At 40.9% G+C, this 16,553-nt stretch overlaps 1 protein-coding gene across 5 annotated transcripts in view; it reads right to left on the reverse strand.

The window, feature by feature from the left end:
- XRN1 (5'-3' exoribonuclease 1) overlaps positions 1-16,553 on the reverse strand; it is a 218,960-nt gene that overhangs the window by 61,175 nt on the left and 141,232 nt on the right. For 4 of the 5 annotated variants that reach the window (XM_080657184.1, XM_080657185.1, XM_080657183.1 and 1 more), the window contains 4 exons: positions 14,659-14,774; positions 14,014-14,160; positions 1,005-1,094; positions 484-619 (listed from right to left, as the gene is read on the reverse strand). In XM_080657184.1, coding sequence (XP_080513310.1) covers positions 484-619; positions 1,005-1,094; positions 14,014-14,160; positions 14,659-14,774 — 489 coding nt within the window. The remainder of the gene's footprint in view (positions 1-483; positions 620-1,004; positions 1,095-14,013; positions 14,161-14,658; positions 14,775-16,553) is intronic. The other variant, XR_013959985.1, reaches the window with a different exon arrangement.

The following is a 16,553-nucleotide window of genomic DNA, read 5'->3' on the forward strand; positions in this document are numbered from 1 at the left end:
CAGGGGAGGGCAGTTGTGGGCAATCGGTCCGGCAGGGGAGGGCAGTTGGGGACCATCAGGCCGGCAGGGGAGCAGTTAGGCATCAATCAGGCCAGTAGGGGAGGGAAGTTGGAGGCAATCAGGCAGGCAGGAGAGCAATTAGGCATCAATCAGGCTGTCAGGGCAGTGGTTAGGGGGCGATCAGGCTGTCAGGCAGAAGCGGTTAGGGGTAATCAGGCAGGTAGGCAGGCGAGCAGTGAGGAGCCAGTGGTCCCGGATTGTGAGAGGGATGTCCCAGATTGGAGAGGGTGCAGGCCGGGCTGAGGGACAACCCCTTCCCAACCCCGGGCACAAATTTTGTGCACCAGGCCTCTAGTTTTACATAAATTAGAAACGAATGAACATGTTTTAATTGGTTGAAACATAAGTAAATTATTGGTAGAATAATATATAGTTCATTTAACTTCAAATCTCATCAATGTCTTGGTTATTGAAAATTAGTACCTTGTACTTTTCGACTTCTTCCTCAATTTTTTCAACAACAGCTGCATCCAGAATTTGTAAATCACATGAAGAACGAGACAATGTACTGACAGGATGTCCCTTTAGCCAAGTAATAATTTCTTGAACTTTCTCAGCACTACATTAAAAACAGTAATTGTTTTACATTGATTAAAACTTTGTGAGGGCTAACATAGAAAGCCCGATATAAAACATTCTGAGGGTTATAAAATATAAAAGACATCAAATATGTAATTAAAAATTAATCACTACATTTGATTTGGAATAATTATAAATCTAATATAAACCATGTTAATTCTCAGTAATTTTCTAAAAATCAGAAAATTAGTTTACAAGTACTTTAATATAAATTAAATAAAAAATTATATTAAGATCTTAAAGCAAAAAGGAAAACAATATAAAACCCTCTCCCCAAAAGTAAATTCCTGATAAACTACTACTGTACCTTTACTGGAACCACTAAGGTGAACTATGAGGCCATAAATGCCACACATTTTGCTTACCCATTCTCATTTGCTCCAGGCCAAATGTCATCTTCATAGAATACATCCTCTTGGCTATTTCTGGCTATATAACTAAAGAGTTCCGGAGCTCTAGCCAAACAAACAAATAAACAAACAAACAAACAAACAAACAAAATACCACTTTAAAAATATACATATGGCAAACTTCACATGAACTTCTGATCAAATAATTTTGGACCCTAAGGGAATATATAAAATATATTGAGGACTGATTTTATACACAGAGTATTAATAAGGGATAGAGATGAAAATATTTGGAAATATTTATAGGCCCGCAAAAACCTCGAACTAGCAGAGGGGGAAATGATTCAATTTCTAAACTATAATAAACTTCACTTACATATTTACTTCAATTAGTGACTCTGTTCCCCTTAGATCATAATGGACAAAAATAATAACTATAGGCCGATTTTCTAATGTTTATTACAAAGCTGGAGCACGCCACAGTAGAACAAATTAAATATATTTAAAGATTCATCTGATATTTCTCAAAACTCCATTGTTTCCTTTATAGTGCAGATTGAAGGTGGGGTGTGTGTTTATGTAGTGCAACTCTTTTCCTTAGTTAATTTCTAGAACACTGGGAGTCTGTTTTCCTCTCCACATGTGTCCTCTAAGAAAAAGGCTGGAGGTCACACCTCTCAGGGAAACTAGCCAGCCTCAAGGGAAAGATATATATATAGCTAGTGATATTTGCAGGTCCTCTGCAGAAATAGCCACATCTCACCTGACAAGTCCCACCAAAACAACTAAATTTCTAATCAGCTTTTTAGAGCCTCACTCTTAAATATGATTGGACACCTATGAACCACCACCAAATAAAAAAATAGCTTTAACATGAAAGGAGAGGTGAACAACAACAACAAAAAGGAAATTTGGAAAAAAAACACACAGAAAATATAAATTAAAAAAGAAACTCTAGAAATACTATCTTCAGAAAAATGAAAGAAGGTATTTCACTAATTACAAGAACAAAATATTTAAAAAGGGATGCTAGAGAATAAGGACATACTTTTAAATGAAAAATAAGTTAAATAGGAATTTTAAAGTGATATAAGATGCAGTTGAAGAAGTCTCCCACAGAGTAAAACAAAAGTATAAGAATATAGTATAGAGGGGAGAGGATAAGTTGGTGGCGATGGCAGTGAAAGAGTGTGAGTGAGTGAAGGAGCGAAAGGGGAGTGAGTGGACATGTGCAGTATGTGTATGTGAGAGTGAGGGACAGTTAGGTCCTGCAGGAGTCTCGAGGGCTGGCAGACTGGGCTCTCCTAGTTGGTAAGCCCCTGCTACTGCTGCAAGACCTCCCGGAGTGGCTGGCTCTGACACAGAAACCACACCATCTTGAAAAGGAGAGCTGCTGTGACTAGGAGCCCAGCCTCACCAACACCCAGACTGGCCTCAGATACCATCCAGACCCTGTAGCTACTCCAGCCAAAGATCTGTTACCTCATCTACAAACCCACAGACTCCAGGACTCCAGCCTCCCTGGCTGCAGGCTCCTGTGAGTCCTGGTGTGCGCTCCCCTCCCACCAAGCCTGCTCTTCAGCCGTGGGCCCCATGCCACTTGGCGCCTGAACCCTTTGGTGAGCCTTGGAGTGTGCGACCCTCCTGCCATCAGCCACAGACCCCATGCGACTTGGCAACTGAACCCCTTGGTGAGTCTTGGATTGTGTGCCTGTAGCTTCAGCTGCAGGCCGCATGCAACTTGATGCCTGGACCCCTTGGTGAAACTTGGAGTGTGTGCCTCAATGTGAAGCACACCACAGGCTCCTCCCCCCAAGCATGGACAGAGCTGTCACCTAGCGTACGCACTACCCCCAGCCCAAGTCAGAGGTGCTGGTGCTACCTGGTGTGCCCAGCCACAGGTCACTGGACCATGCTCCATGTGTGTGGCCTTGGGTGCTGGGTCCGCACAGTGAATTGCATGCCGAAGGCTCTAGGCTCCCACAGGGAGTCACACACAGGAGAAACTGTGCATGTGCCCCCACCGACCCCGAGAATATGAAGTGGACCACTAAAAGACCAGAACTGGAGGAGAAGGGGGTACAGCTTAGAACAGAGACAATAAAGGTGTAAAACTCAAGGCAGAACCAGCCTCCATACTAGGGATTGCCAGATCATTGAATCGCTAGGGACTCCAACACCTCAGACCCCAATCAGGAGCCCAAGGCAGGAAAGAGACAGTAAAAATGGGGGGTGGGGGGAAACAAAGAAACAACTCCCAAAGGAAAAAAAAGGGCAGAATAGCCAGAAAAGGAACTAAATGAAATTGAGGCATGCAATATGTCAGACAAAGAATTCAGATTAAGGGTCTTGCACTTCCTACACCAGCTGAATGAGAAAATCAACTTATGTAAGAATCAAGAATGATCTAGTTACAATAAAAAAACACAATGGAAGGTTTCTACAGTAGACTAGAAGCAGAGGATCAAATTAGTGAGATAGAAGACAGGGAAGAAAAACACACCCAATCTGAACAGCAATTGGAGAAAAAAAACTAGAAACCAGGAGGAGAGCTTAAGCGAGCTTTGTGACAACATGAAACAAAGTAGCATCCATATAATAAGGGTGCCAAAATGACAAGAAGAGGAGCAAAGATTAGAAAACCTATTTAAAGAAATAATGACAGAAAACTTCCCTGATTTGGGGAAGAAAAAGTCACACAAGCACAGAGAGTGCCAAACAAGATGAACACAAAAAGACCCACACTGAGACACATCTTAATTACAATGGCAAATGTTAAGGATAAAGAGAATCTTAAAGGCTGCAAGAGAGAGACAGAGAGTTACATACAAGGGATCTCCTATTAGATTATTAAATGATTTCTCAACAGAAACACATTAGGCCAGAAGGGAATGGAATGAACTATACAAAGTGATGCAAAACAAGGGACTGAATCCAAGAATACTCTATCCAGCAAGACTATCATTCAAAATTGAAGGTGAAATCAGGAGCTTCGCAGACAAAAAAGGCTAATGGATTTTAACACTACCAAGCCAGCAATGCAAAAAATGCTAAAGGGACTGTTGTAAAAAGAATAGAAAGGGTAGAAGGAACACAGGCATAAAGAATAAAAATGGCTACAAGCAAGTACCTATCAATAATAATCTTAAATGTAAATTGATTAAATGCTCCAATCAAAAGACACTGGGTGGCTGAATGGATAACAAACATGACCCATATATATGCCGTGTTCAAGAGACCCACCTCAGAGCAAGGGACTCACACAGACTGAAAGTGAAGGGATGGAAAAATATTTTTCAGGCAAATAGAAATGAAAAATAAGAAAAAAAAGGCTGGGGTTGCAATACTTATATCCAATAAAATAGACCTCAAAGTGAAGGCCATAACAAGAGATAAAGGAGGGCACTTCATAATATTAAAGGGATCGATACAACAGGAGTATATAACTCAGGTAAACATATATGCACCCAATGCAGGAGCATCAAAATACATAAAAAACTTTCTGGAAGATATCAAGGGAGAGATCAACAGCAATACAATCATAGTAGGGGACTTTAATACACCACTGACATCACTGGATAAATCCTATAGGCAAAAAATCGGCAAAGAAACAGCAATCCTAAATGACTCATTAGATCAGATGGACTTAATTGAGAAAGGTAAGTACCACATGATCTCACTCATTTGTAGAATATAATGAACGACATAAACTGATGAACAAAAGTAGATGCAGAGACAGAGAAGCATTGAACAGACCGTCAAACTTCAGAGGGAAGGAAGGGATGGGGGGGAGGTTAAGAGATCAATCATGCATATAAGCATAACCAATGGACACAGACCACTAGGAGGGTGAGGGCATATCCTGTGGGGTGGGAGTGCCTGGGGAGCAATCAATGGGGGAAAAAGGAGTGACATATGTAAATACTTTAAACAATAAAGGATTTAAGAAAAAAGAATACACTATAGAAAATGGATGAGAAGAGATAAAGGAAATTAAGGCGATTGATCCAAGAGTTCCAGAGAGAATAAAAACAGTATTTTCCCACTCTATTGTAGCTAAGGAGCTCTACGACACAAAATTAACTTTCTATGTGCACTACATCAAGATAGTGAAGTAGGTAAACACTATGTTCATCTCCCCCATGACAATTTCCAAATTGCAACTAATCTGTAGAACAACTAACACTGAAAACTGCCTGAAGACTAGCTAAACAGATATACAGAAGAAACCACATCAAGAATGGTAGGAAGGGCCAAGACGTAGAATGGGCTGGTCCCATGTGTGGCATCTAAACATTGGGAGGGGTATCTTGGATGTGGTGGTTCCCCCTGAGTAGCAAGGTATCCCAGTCACACCCTGGGCTCCCCTAGACTAAAGACCAGTGTCAGGAAGACAAGTCCCCAAAACTTCTGGCTGTAAAAACCAGTGGAGATAGTGTATGAGTGGAACGGAGGACTGTTGGAGTCCTAGGCGTTCCTCTTAAAGGGCCTGCACACAGACTTACTGGCTGATGGACTCACTTTGTCTGAGCTCCAGTGCTGAGGCAGCATCTCAAAAGGTGCCAGGGACATACTAGGAGGAACTGAATTGTCTAGTTCCAGGGTGAGAGCTGAAGGGGCAGCTTTCTCCAGACACAATGCTGGCATACACCAATGTACCTTTGCTGAGCCTTCTGCCACCCAGCCCAAAGGTGCAGGCTGAAGTGCTCACAGTAGCCACTGTTCCTTTGTTGAGCCGTATCCCTACCCAGGTGGCAGGCACAGGGAGGCACCAAATCTGAATGACCGGTAACTTGGGTAATGCAGTTGGCCCCTGCCCTGATGACTCCCTGAGACCACGCCCACCCAACTTGCAACAGGCTATAACCTTTTTAGGCTCCAGTTACACAAAATTGGCTGGCCTTAAGACAGCACTAAAGCACTTCCCAAGAGGCCCCAGAATTAACACACCTGTTGGTAGGCTTCAGATCACACCAGCACCACCTATTCAACTGTACAAATGACACATTCTGAAAAACCCACAGAGAGAACTAGGCAGGCATCAGAGCACTGTTACAGCAAATCCCGGTACCTGTAGTTAGCCCCTACAGCCATTCCTCACAGCCAGACAGCCTGAGGGCCAACCCCACACCCACTGACACTGCAACAGCAATCACATCTCAACTACAACAGAAAGGCACAAACAGCCGATACAAGAAACACTAATGGAGCACCCAACTAAGGTGATGAAGGAGACTATACCACTGGGCTCTACAGGACACCTACTATATAAGGACACTCTACCAAAATTAGGAGACATACAAGATCTACCTAATACGTAGACAAGCACAGGGAAGCAGATAAACTGTGAAGACAAAGAAACATGGCCCAAATGAAAGAACCAGTCAAAACTCCAGAAAAAGAACTCACTGAAATTGAGACAAAGAACATACTAGATGCAAAGTTCAAAACACTGATTATAAGGGTGCTCACAGAACTTATGAAAAGGTTAGATGAACTTAGTGAGAACTTTAACAAAAAGATAAGAAACATCAGAAAGAACCAGTCAGAAATAAAGATTACGATAACTGAAATGCGCATACATTAGTTAGAGTCAACTGCAGATTAGATAAAGCAGAAGATTCAATCAGCAACTCAGAAAACAAGGTAGTAGAAAATACATAATCCGAAGAGCAAATAGAAATAAAATTATTAAAAATAATAAACAGCACTGGCCGGTGTTGTTCAGTGGTTAAAGTGTTGGCTTGTGCACCAAAGAGTCATGGGTTCGATTCTGGTCAAGGGCATGTGCCTGCATTGCACATTCAATCCCTGGCCCTGGTTGGGGCACATGGGCAAGGTAAGCAATCGATATGTATTTCTCACATAGATGTTTTTCTCCCCTCCTCCCCCCTCCCCCTGCTTTCACACTCTCTAAAAATCAAAGGGGATAAAGTATCACTGGGCAAGGATTAACAAAAATAAACAAACAAACAATTGAAAAACCCACAGAGATAATTTAAGAGACCACTGGGACAATATAAAGCATAGCAATGTTCACACCATATGAGAACCAAGAGAAGATAAAAACAAGGAAATGAAAATCTATTTGAATAAATAATGATGGAAAAGTTCCCTAACCTGGTGAAGGAAATAGAAATATAAGCCCAGGAAGCACAGATAGTCCCAAACAAAACAAAATGAACTCAGAAGTCCACACCAAGACACAGTATAATTAAAATGCCAAAGGTTAAAGACAAAGAGAGACTCCTTTTTTCTTTTTAATTCTCACCTGAGCATATGTTGTTATTGATTTTAGAGAAGAAGGGGAGGAGAGAGAGAGAGAGAAAGAGAGAGAGAGAGAGAGAGAGAGAGAGAGAGAAAGAAACACTAAGGTGAGAGAGAAACATCAATCGGTTACCTCCCATAGGATCCCTGACTGGGTATCAAACTCGCAACCTAGGTATATGCCTGGACTGGGAATTGAACCAGCAATCTTTTGGTATGTGGAATGATGCTCCAAGCAACTGAGCTACCTGGCCAGGGCAAAGAGAGAATCTTAAAGGAAGCTAGTTATTATAATGCAGCTCCCATAAGACTGCCAACATTTCTCAACGGAAACTTTGTAGGCCATAAGAGATGAAAGTAATAAAAAGCAAGAACATATAAGGAAGATTAGTCTACCCAGAAAGACTATCATTTAGAATTGAAGGACACATAAAGAGCTACCCAGACAAGAAAAGCTAAAAGAATTCACCCCCAGTATTACAAAAATGTTAAAGGGAGTTCTTAAATGAAGAAGAACATAAAAAATGATAAAATATAAAATGCCAATACCTACATATCTATAATAATAAAAGACTAGGTGGCTCTCGTGCCCCTGCGTCATCACAAGGTGGACGCCCCCACGTTGTCCCAAGATGGCCGCCACAAACTGGCCACCCCACATCGTCACAAGATGGCTGCTACCACGTCATTACAATATGGCCACCACAAGATGGCCATCTCAAGATGGCCGCCACAAGATGGCCAGCAGGGGAGGGCAGTTGAGGGTGAACAGGCCAGCAGGGGAGGGCAGTTGGGGGCAACCAGGTCTGCAGGGGAGGGCAGTTGGGGGCGACCAAGCTGGCAGGGCAGGGCATTTGGGGGCTACCAGGCCTTCAGGGGAGGGCAGTTGGGTGAAAACAGGCCTGCAGGAGAGGACAGTTGGGGGCCATCAGGCCAGCAGGGGAGGGAAGTTGTGGGTGAGATCAGGCTGGCAGGGGAGGGCAGTTGGGTGGCGATGGGGCTGGCAGGGGAGGGCACTGGGGGTGATCGGGCCAGCAGGGGAGGGCAGTTGGTGGCGATAAGGCTAGCAGGGGAGCAGTTAGTCATCAATCAGGCTGGCAGGGAAGCAGTTAGGGGGTGATCAAGCTGGCAGGCAGAAGCAGTTAGGGGCAATCAGGTAGGCAGGCGGGCAAGTGGTTAGGACCAGCAGTCCCGGACATCCCCCAAGGGGTCCCAGATTGGAGAGGGTGCACAAATTTTGTGCATCGGGCCTCTAGTCTATAAATAATCAATCACTTTATTTTTGTATTTTTTATTTTTTTATAAATTTTTATTGATTTCAGAGAGGAAGGGAGAGGGAGAGAGAGAAATATCAATGATGAGAGAGAATCATCGATTGGCTGCCTCCTGCACGCCCTACACTAGGGACTGAGCCTGCAACCCTGGCATGTGCCTTGACCGGAATGGAACCTGGGACCCTTTAGTTGGCAGGCTGACGCTCTATCCACTGAGCCAAACCAGCTAGGGCAATAATCAATCACTTTAAATGTACATGGATAAAACGCTCTAATGAAAAGACAAGGGTGAATGAAAAAGAAAAAAAGCCCCATATACATGCTGTCTACAAGAGACCCACTTCAGATTAAAAGACACACACAGACTGAAAGTAAAGGGATGGAAAAAGATATTTCTTGTAAATGAAAATGAAAAAAATTTAGCTGGAGTAGCAATAGATATATTGAATAGACTTTAAAACAAAGGATGTATACAACAGGTAATAAAGATGACATTTCGTAACGATAAAGGGATCAATCCAAAAAGAGGATATAACCCCCTGTAACCTTTCTGTAACCAAAATAGTTGCACCTAAATAAATAAAGCAAATATTGAGACAAAGGGAGAGGTCAACAACAATACAGTCATAGTCAGGGACTTAACCACCCCAGTGACATTAATGGATAGATCATCCAGACAGAAAATCAACAAGGCAATATGATAAATTAGACCAGATGAATTTTATTGATATTTTAAAACATTTCACTCCAAAAGCAGCACAATTTATATTCTTTTCAGGTACACATAGAACATTTTCTATGGTAGATCACATGTTAGGCCACAAAACAAGTCTCAATTAATTTAAAAAGACTGAAACCATTCCAAGCATCTTCTGGAATCACAGTGTTATGAAATGAGAAATCAGTTACAAGAAGGAAACTGAAAAATGCACAAACACACAGAAGCTAAATAACGTGACACAAAACAATCACTGGGTTAACAAAGAAATTGAGGAAGACATAAAAAACTATCATCAGAGGAATGATAATGAAAATTCAACAAACCAAATAAATCTATAGGCCACAGTCAAAGTAGCAATACAGAACTGTCTCAAGCCAAAAAAATCTCAAAAAATTTAACCTTACACCTAAAAGAACTAAACAGAAAACAATAAACAAAACCCAAAGTGAGTAGAAGGAATAAAATAATAGAGATCAGAGAAGAAATAAACAAACTTGTCCAAAAACACAACACAAAATACCAGTGAAACCCAACAGCTGGTTCTTTGAAAAGATAAACAAGATTGATAACACTTTCATCAGAGTCATGAAAAAGTATGAGGACCCAAGTAAATAAAATTAGAAATGAAATAGAAGAAATAACAACTGACACCAAAGAAATACAAAGGGTTATAAGAAAATACTATAAACAATTATATGTCAACATATTTAACAACCTGGAAGAATTAGTTAAATTTCCAGACACACAATCTTCCAAGACAGAAGGAAGAACAACCAGATAATCTAAATACACTGATTAGGATCAATGAAATCAAACCAGTAATCAAAAAACTTCCAATAAAAGTCCTGAATAGCCGAAACTGGTTTGGCTCAGTGGATAGAGCGTCGGCCTGCGGACTGAAGGGTCCCGGGTTCGATTCTGGTCAAGGGCATGTACCTTGGTTGCGGGCACATCACCAGTGGGAGGTGTGCAGGAGGCAGCTGATCGATGTTTCTCTTTCATTGATGTTTCTAGCTCTCTATCCCTCTCCCTTCCCCTCTGTAAAATATCAATAAAATATATTTAAAAAAGAAAGTCCTGAATAAGTAAATTAAAAAATTTTTCAGAAATATTTAACACCTATCCTCAAACTATTCAAAATTGAAGAGGTAAGAAGGCTCCAAAGCTCATTTTCCAAGGCTAGCATTTCCCTGATTTCAGAATCATACAAAGACATTGGAAAAATAGAAAATTATAGACCATTATCCCTGATCAATATAGATACAAAAAGTCTCAACAAAATATTTGCAAACCAAATTCAGCAAAACATTCAAAAGATCATACTCCATGATCAAGTGGGATTTATATCTCGGATTCAAGGATGGTTCAATATCCACATGTCAATTAATGTTATACACTACATAAATAAAATGAAGAATAAAAACCACATAATCATATCAATAGATGCAGAAAAGGATGTGACAAAATCCGTTATCCACTTACGATAAAAACTTTTAGCAGAGTGGGAATAGAGAAAAAATACCTCAACATAATTAAGGCCATATATGACAAACCCACAGGTAACAACATACTCAACGAGGAAGACGTAAAGCAGCTTTTCTTATGATTAGGAACAAAAAAATGTTGTCTACTTTCCACCCCTCCTATTTAACAGTAGAGGCCCAGTGCATGAAAATTCATGCACTGGAGGGGGTTCCCTCAGACTGGCCTGCCCCCTCTCACAGAACGGGAGCCCTCAGTGGCGGAGGCAACCCGGCGATCAGGGGAAGGCGATGCCCCATCACACCTCCTCTGCTGCCACTACTGGCAGTGCAAACCTCAGCTGGCCCTGGTTACCTGAGCTCAGGCGGCCCTGGGTGGCTGGGCACCTGCCATCCAAGGCTTGCCTGCGCCTCAGGCCGGCCCTGGGCAGCTGGGGGGCTGAGGGGACTAGGGAACTCCAGAGGCAGGCGCCCAGAGCGCCTGCCGCCCCAGCAGGGCTGAGGGGAGTGGGCGCTGCCATCTTGTGGCTGTGGGCACCACCATCTTTGAGGGCGTGGAAGTCAATTAGTATATTCCCTCCTTATTGGCCCTGGGTGCCACCATCTTTGAGGGTGGGGCAGTCGATTAGCATATTCCCTCCTTATTGGCTGTGGGTGTCACCATCTTTGAGAGCGGGGCAGTCAATTAGCATATTCCCTCCTTATTGGCTGTGGGTGCCACCATCTTTGTGATGGCATGAGGGTCAATTAGCATATTCCCTCTTTATTAGATAGGATAGTATTGGAAGTCCTAGCCATAGCAATCAGACAAGGAAAAGAAAAAAAAAGGTACTCAAGTTGGAAAATAAAAAGTAAAATTGTCATAATTTGCAGATGACATGATATTCTATATACAGAATACTAAAGATTGCAACAAAAAAGTATTAGAACTGATAAATGAATTCAGCAGAGTAGCAGGATACAAAATTAATATTCAGAAGTTGGTTGCATTTTTATAGTCCATTAATGAACTATCAGAAAGCCAAATTAAGAAAACAATCCTATTTACAATTGAGTCAAAAAATTCAATACCTAGGAATAAATTTAATCAAGAAAATAAAAGACCTGAACTTGAAAACTGTAAGACATTGAAGAAAGAAAGTAAAGAAGATACAAATAAATGGAAGCCTGTACTGTGCTCATGGATAGGAAGAGTTAGCATCATTAAAATATCCACACAACCCAAAGCAATCTATAGATTCAATGCAATTCCTATTAAAATACCAATTGCATTTTTCACAGAACTATAACCTAAATAATTCTAAAATTTATATGGAACCACAAAGGACCCTGAATAGCCAAAGCAATCTTGAGAAAGAAAAACAAAGTTGGGGGTATCATGCTACCTGATATCAAACTATATTAAAAGGCTATAGTCATCAAGACAGCATCATCTATAATAATCTATAATAATAAAAGCATAATATGCTAATTAGACCAGGCGTCCTTCTGGATGTCCTTCCTTCTGGACAAAGCTGCAGCAGGTGAGGGCCAAGGCAGAGGTGGGAGAGGCCCCGGCTGTGGCAGCGGTGGGCGGGGGCCGCAGCCGAGGCAGAGGCAGCCCCCGCGGCGGTGGGGGCCAAGGCCCTTGCACGAATTTCATGCATTGGGCCTCTAGTATTGGCATAAAAACAGACACATAGATCAGTGAAGCACTCAGGAATAAATCCAGGCATATATGGTCAATTAATGTATGACAAATTAGATAAGAATACACAATAGGATAAAGACAGTCTCTTCAACAAATGGTGTTGACAACATTGAGCAGACACATGTAAAAAATAAAAACACCACCACTTTTTACACCACATACAAAAATAAACTCAAAATAGATTAAAGACTTAAATGTAAAACTTGAAACCATAAGACTCTTAAAAGAAAACATAGGCAGTAGACTCTTTGACATCACTCTCAGTAGTGTCTTTTTCAGTATGTCTCCTCGAGGAAGGAAAACAAAAGAAAAATTAAACAAATGATACCACATCAAGCTAAAAAGTTTTTGCAGAGAAAAAAAAATAAAACGAAAAAGACAACCTATTGAATGGAAGAAGACATTTGCCAATGATACATTCAACAAGGGGTTAATATTCAAATTTTATAAAGAACACAATTTAACACCAAAAAATCACAAACAATCCAATTAAAAATTTTATAGAGGACCTGAATAGACATTTCTCCAATGAGGACATGAAAAGATGTTCAACATCACTAATCATCAGGGAAATGCACATTAAAATCACAATGAGACGTCACCACAAACCTGTCAGAATGGCTACCATCAATAAATCAACAAATAACAAGTGTTAATAAGGATGTGGAGAAAAGGGAACCTTAATGCCCTATTAGGGCAATTGTAAATTGGCACAGCCACTATGGAAAACAATATAGAGGTTCCTAAAAAAATTAAAAACAGAATTACTATATGACTCAGCAATGGTTATTTATTAGAAGAAATCCAAAACACTAATTCAAAAAGACAGATGCACCTCTATATTCATTGCAGCATTATTTACAATAGCCAAGATATCAAAGCAACCCAAGTGTCCATAGATAGACAAATGGATAAAGAAGATGTGGTACATATATACTATGAAATATTACTCAGCCATAAAAATGAATTAAATCTTAACATCTTTGACAGTATGGATGGACCTAGAGGGTATTATGCTAAGTAAAATACGTCACAAAGATAAAGGCAAATACCATATGACTTCGCTTATATGTAGACTCTAAAATACAAAATAAACAAGCCAACAAAACAGAAACAAACTCATAGATACAGAGAACATTTTGATGGTTGTCAGATGAGGGAGTGTTGTGGGTATGGGTAAAAAAGGGGAAGGTATTAAGAAGTACAAATTGGCAGTTATAAAAACAGTCTTGAGGATGTAAAGTACAGCACAGGTAATATAGTCAATAATATAGTAACAACTCTGCATAGTGTCAGATGAGTACTAGACTTTTGGGGATGATTACTTTGTAAGGTATATAAATCTCTAATCACTACACTGTATACCTGAACTAACATAATATTATATTTCAATTGTAACTAAAACTTTTAAAAAGCATTAAAATAGGTAAATAAATCTCTGCCAATGGCCAAAAATAAGTTTATATGTAGCACATGTCAAATTTTCCTAAAAGAAACATTTTCCCTCTAAAACTGTTATCAGCAAGGCAAAATTATTATTATTATATTCCTATGTTTCTGGATGCCTACTGGGATCTTATTCAGCACTTACCTCTCTATGTACTCTGCAAGAAGTTGTTCTGTGGCAGATGAATACATCCACTCATTTCCAACTTTCTTAGTATATCCTGGTACCTCCTCATTTTTTTTGTTGAACTTGAGATTCAAACCCACATTTGCTTTATGGTCTCCATGAGGGCTGAATTTAAACCACACAAACACACACACACACGTTTTAAAATTTTGTTGGAAGAAAAAAAAGTTTTGTTTTCAATTCTTAGAAAAAGTTAAGTTTTAATTGTTCTATATTTTAGTTATCGTGGTTATTTCTGAAGTAGCAGTAATTGAAAAAAGTAGAGGAAAGGCTTTAAAGTCCAAGTTAAGAAAGCATAACAGTTAACAAAGATTATGTAATTAGAGAGGAGAATGATATAGAAAATACAGGGAAATATACTATTGAGATTCACACACACCTTGATACCTTTTTTCAAGGTCCAATATACTAGCTGCTAAAAATAACAACTGTCTTTTCAACCAGCTATAACGTGCCATTTAGAGAAAATGTCACCATAAGAGAAATTTATGCATAATTTTTAAGGAAAAGTCAGAGAAAATGTATACTAAAATATTGACCATTTTATCTTTATCATTCAATTTTTTCTGCCACTTTAAGTAAATTTCTTTAACATAAACTTACTTTCTCCTAGATCCTCTTCCAATAAAAATACTTCCTGTAAACCTTGAAACAAGGTATCCACTCACTCCAAGGCGACTGGCCAACACATATCCTGGGTTGTACTTTATAGAATATTTCTTTAAATATAAAAACAAAAAGGTCAATTACAGAAACAGAAAGCATTAAATGTTATTTCTTTATGTTTAAAATTTGGAGAAAACTAAGACATGACTAACCATTGGATTATGGCTATGTAAGAATTCTCAAAAGTAAATGATCATTCTGCTATCCTCTTTTTAAAAAGGATCTGTAAGCAGAATCTTTCTGCACCTTCCCTTCCTTAAAGGATTGAATTTCCAAGGACAGTTGAAAGGGAGAAGAAATATACAGTTTGTGAAAATGTCTCAAGAAATAAACTCTACGGTAAGTAATAATGGCAAACAATGCAGGGAAGAATTAAATGCTTAAAATAAATTTTCATATTCTAAGTAGGGCTTAGTCAATTACCTGGGAAAAAAATCAGGCATTGATAATTATTACAATGAATTAAAACATGAGTATGTCATCAAAATAGCTGCTACTGAGCGAAATTAAAAGTATACTCTGCCCTGACTGGTTTACTCAGTGGTTAGAGCGTAGGCCTGGGTTTGATTCCTGGTTGGAGTGCAAATGGCATGCAACCAATTGATGTGTCTCTTTCACATCCATGTTTCTCGCTCCCCAACCTCCTCCCTCCCTTCCACTCTCTCTAAAAAAATCAATGGAAAAAAAATCCTCTGGTGAGAATTAAAAAAAAAAAAGATATTTATATCATATATAGATATAAATAATACTTGTTTCCCCTAATATTTATTATCACATGAAAGTAACATGTATAAGCTTGTAATTAATACTCAATGAAATGTAATCTTAGTGAACATTATTAATTTTTTTAAAAGTATCAGATGATATAATTTTTAATCACGAAGCAAATTACATATCCAGTACCAACTAGAGTAAGCTATTATACATTTCTAACATAATGTACATAATGATAACACATACTTATTTATATATACATGAGTCATATAAATGTTTTATACTCTTATGTTTTATTTTATATGAATACTAGAGGCCTGGTGCACGAAATTCATGCACTTGGGGGGGGGGGGTGTCCCTCAGCCCAGCCTGCATCCTCTCCAATCTGGGACATCCCTCTCACAATCCGGGACTGCTGGCTCCCAACTGTTCACCTGCCTGCCTGCCGGCCTGATCACCCGCTAAACACTCACTCCCCTGCCAGCCTGATTGACGCCTAACTACTCTCCTGCAGGCCCAATTGCCCACAACTACCCTCCCCTGCCGGCCCGGTCACGCCAAACTTCCCTCCCCTGCCGGCCCGGTCACCCCCAACTGCACTCACCTGCTGGCCTGGTCACCCCCCAACTGTCCTCCCCTGGTGGCTCGGTCGCCCCCAACTGCCCTCCCCTGCCAGCCCGGTCACCCCTAACTGACCTCACCTGCCAGCCTGGTAGCCCCTAACTGTCCTCCCCTGCAGGCCGGGTTGCCCCCAACTTCCCTCCCCTGCTGGCCCGGTCGCCCCCAACTGCCCTCCCCTACTGGCCCGGTCATCCCCAACTGTCCTCCCCTGCCGGCTCTGTCGCCCCCAACTGCCCTCCTGTGCTGGCCCGGTCACCCCTAAGTAACCTCCTCTGCCAGCCTGGTAGCCTGTAACTGCCCTCTCCTGCCGGCCTGGTTGCACCCAACTGTCCTCCAGTGCAGGCCTGGTCCCCCCAATTGCCCTCCCCTGCTGGCCTGGTTGCCCCCAACTGCCCTCCCCTGCCGCCCTGGTCCCCCCCAACTGCCCTCCCCTGTCAGCCTGGTAGCCCCTAACTGCCCTCTCCTGCTGGCCTGGTCGCACCTAACTGTCCTCCCCT

Source organism: Plecotus auritus (assembly GCF_963455305.1).
Source record: "Plecotus auritus genome assembly, chromosome: 2".
In the NCBI taxonomy this organism is placed as follows: domain Eukaryota; kingdom Metazoa; phylum Chordata; class Mammalia; order Chiroptera; family Vespertilionidae; genus Plecotus; species Plecotus auritus.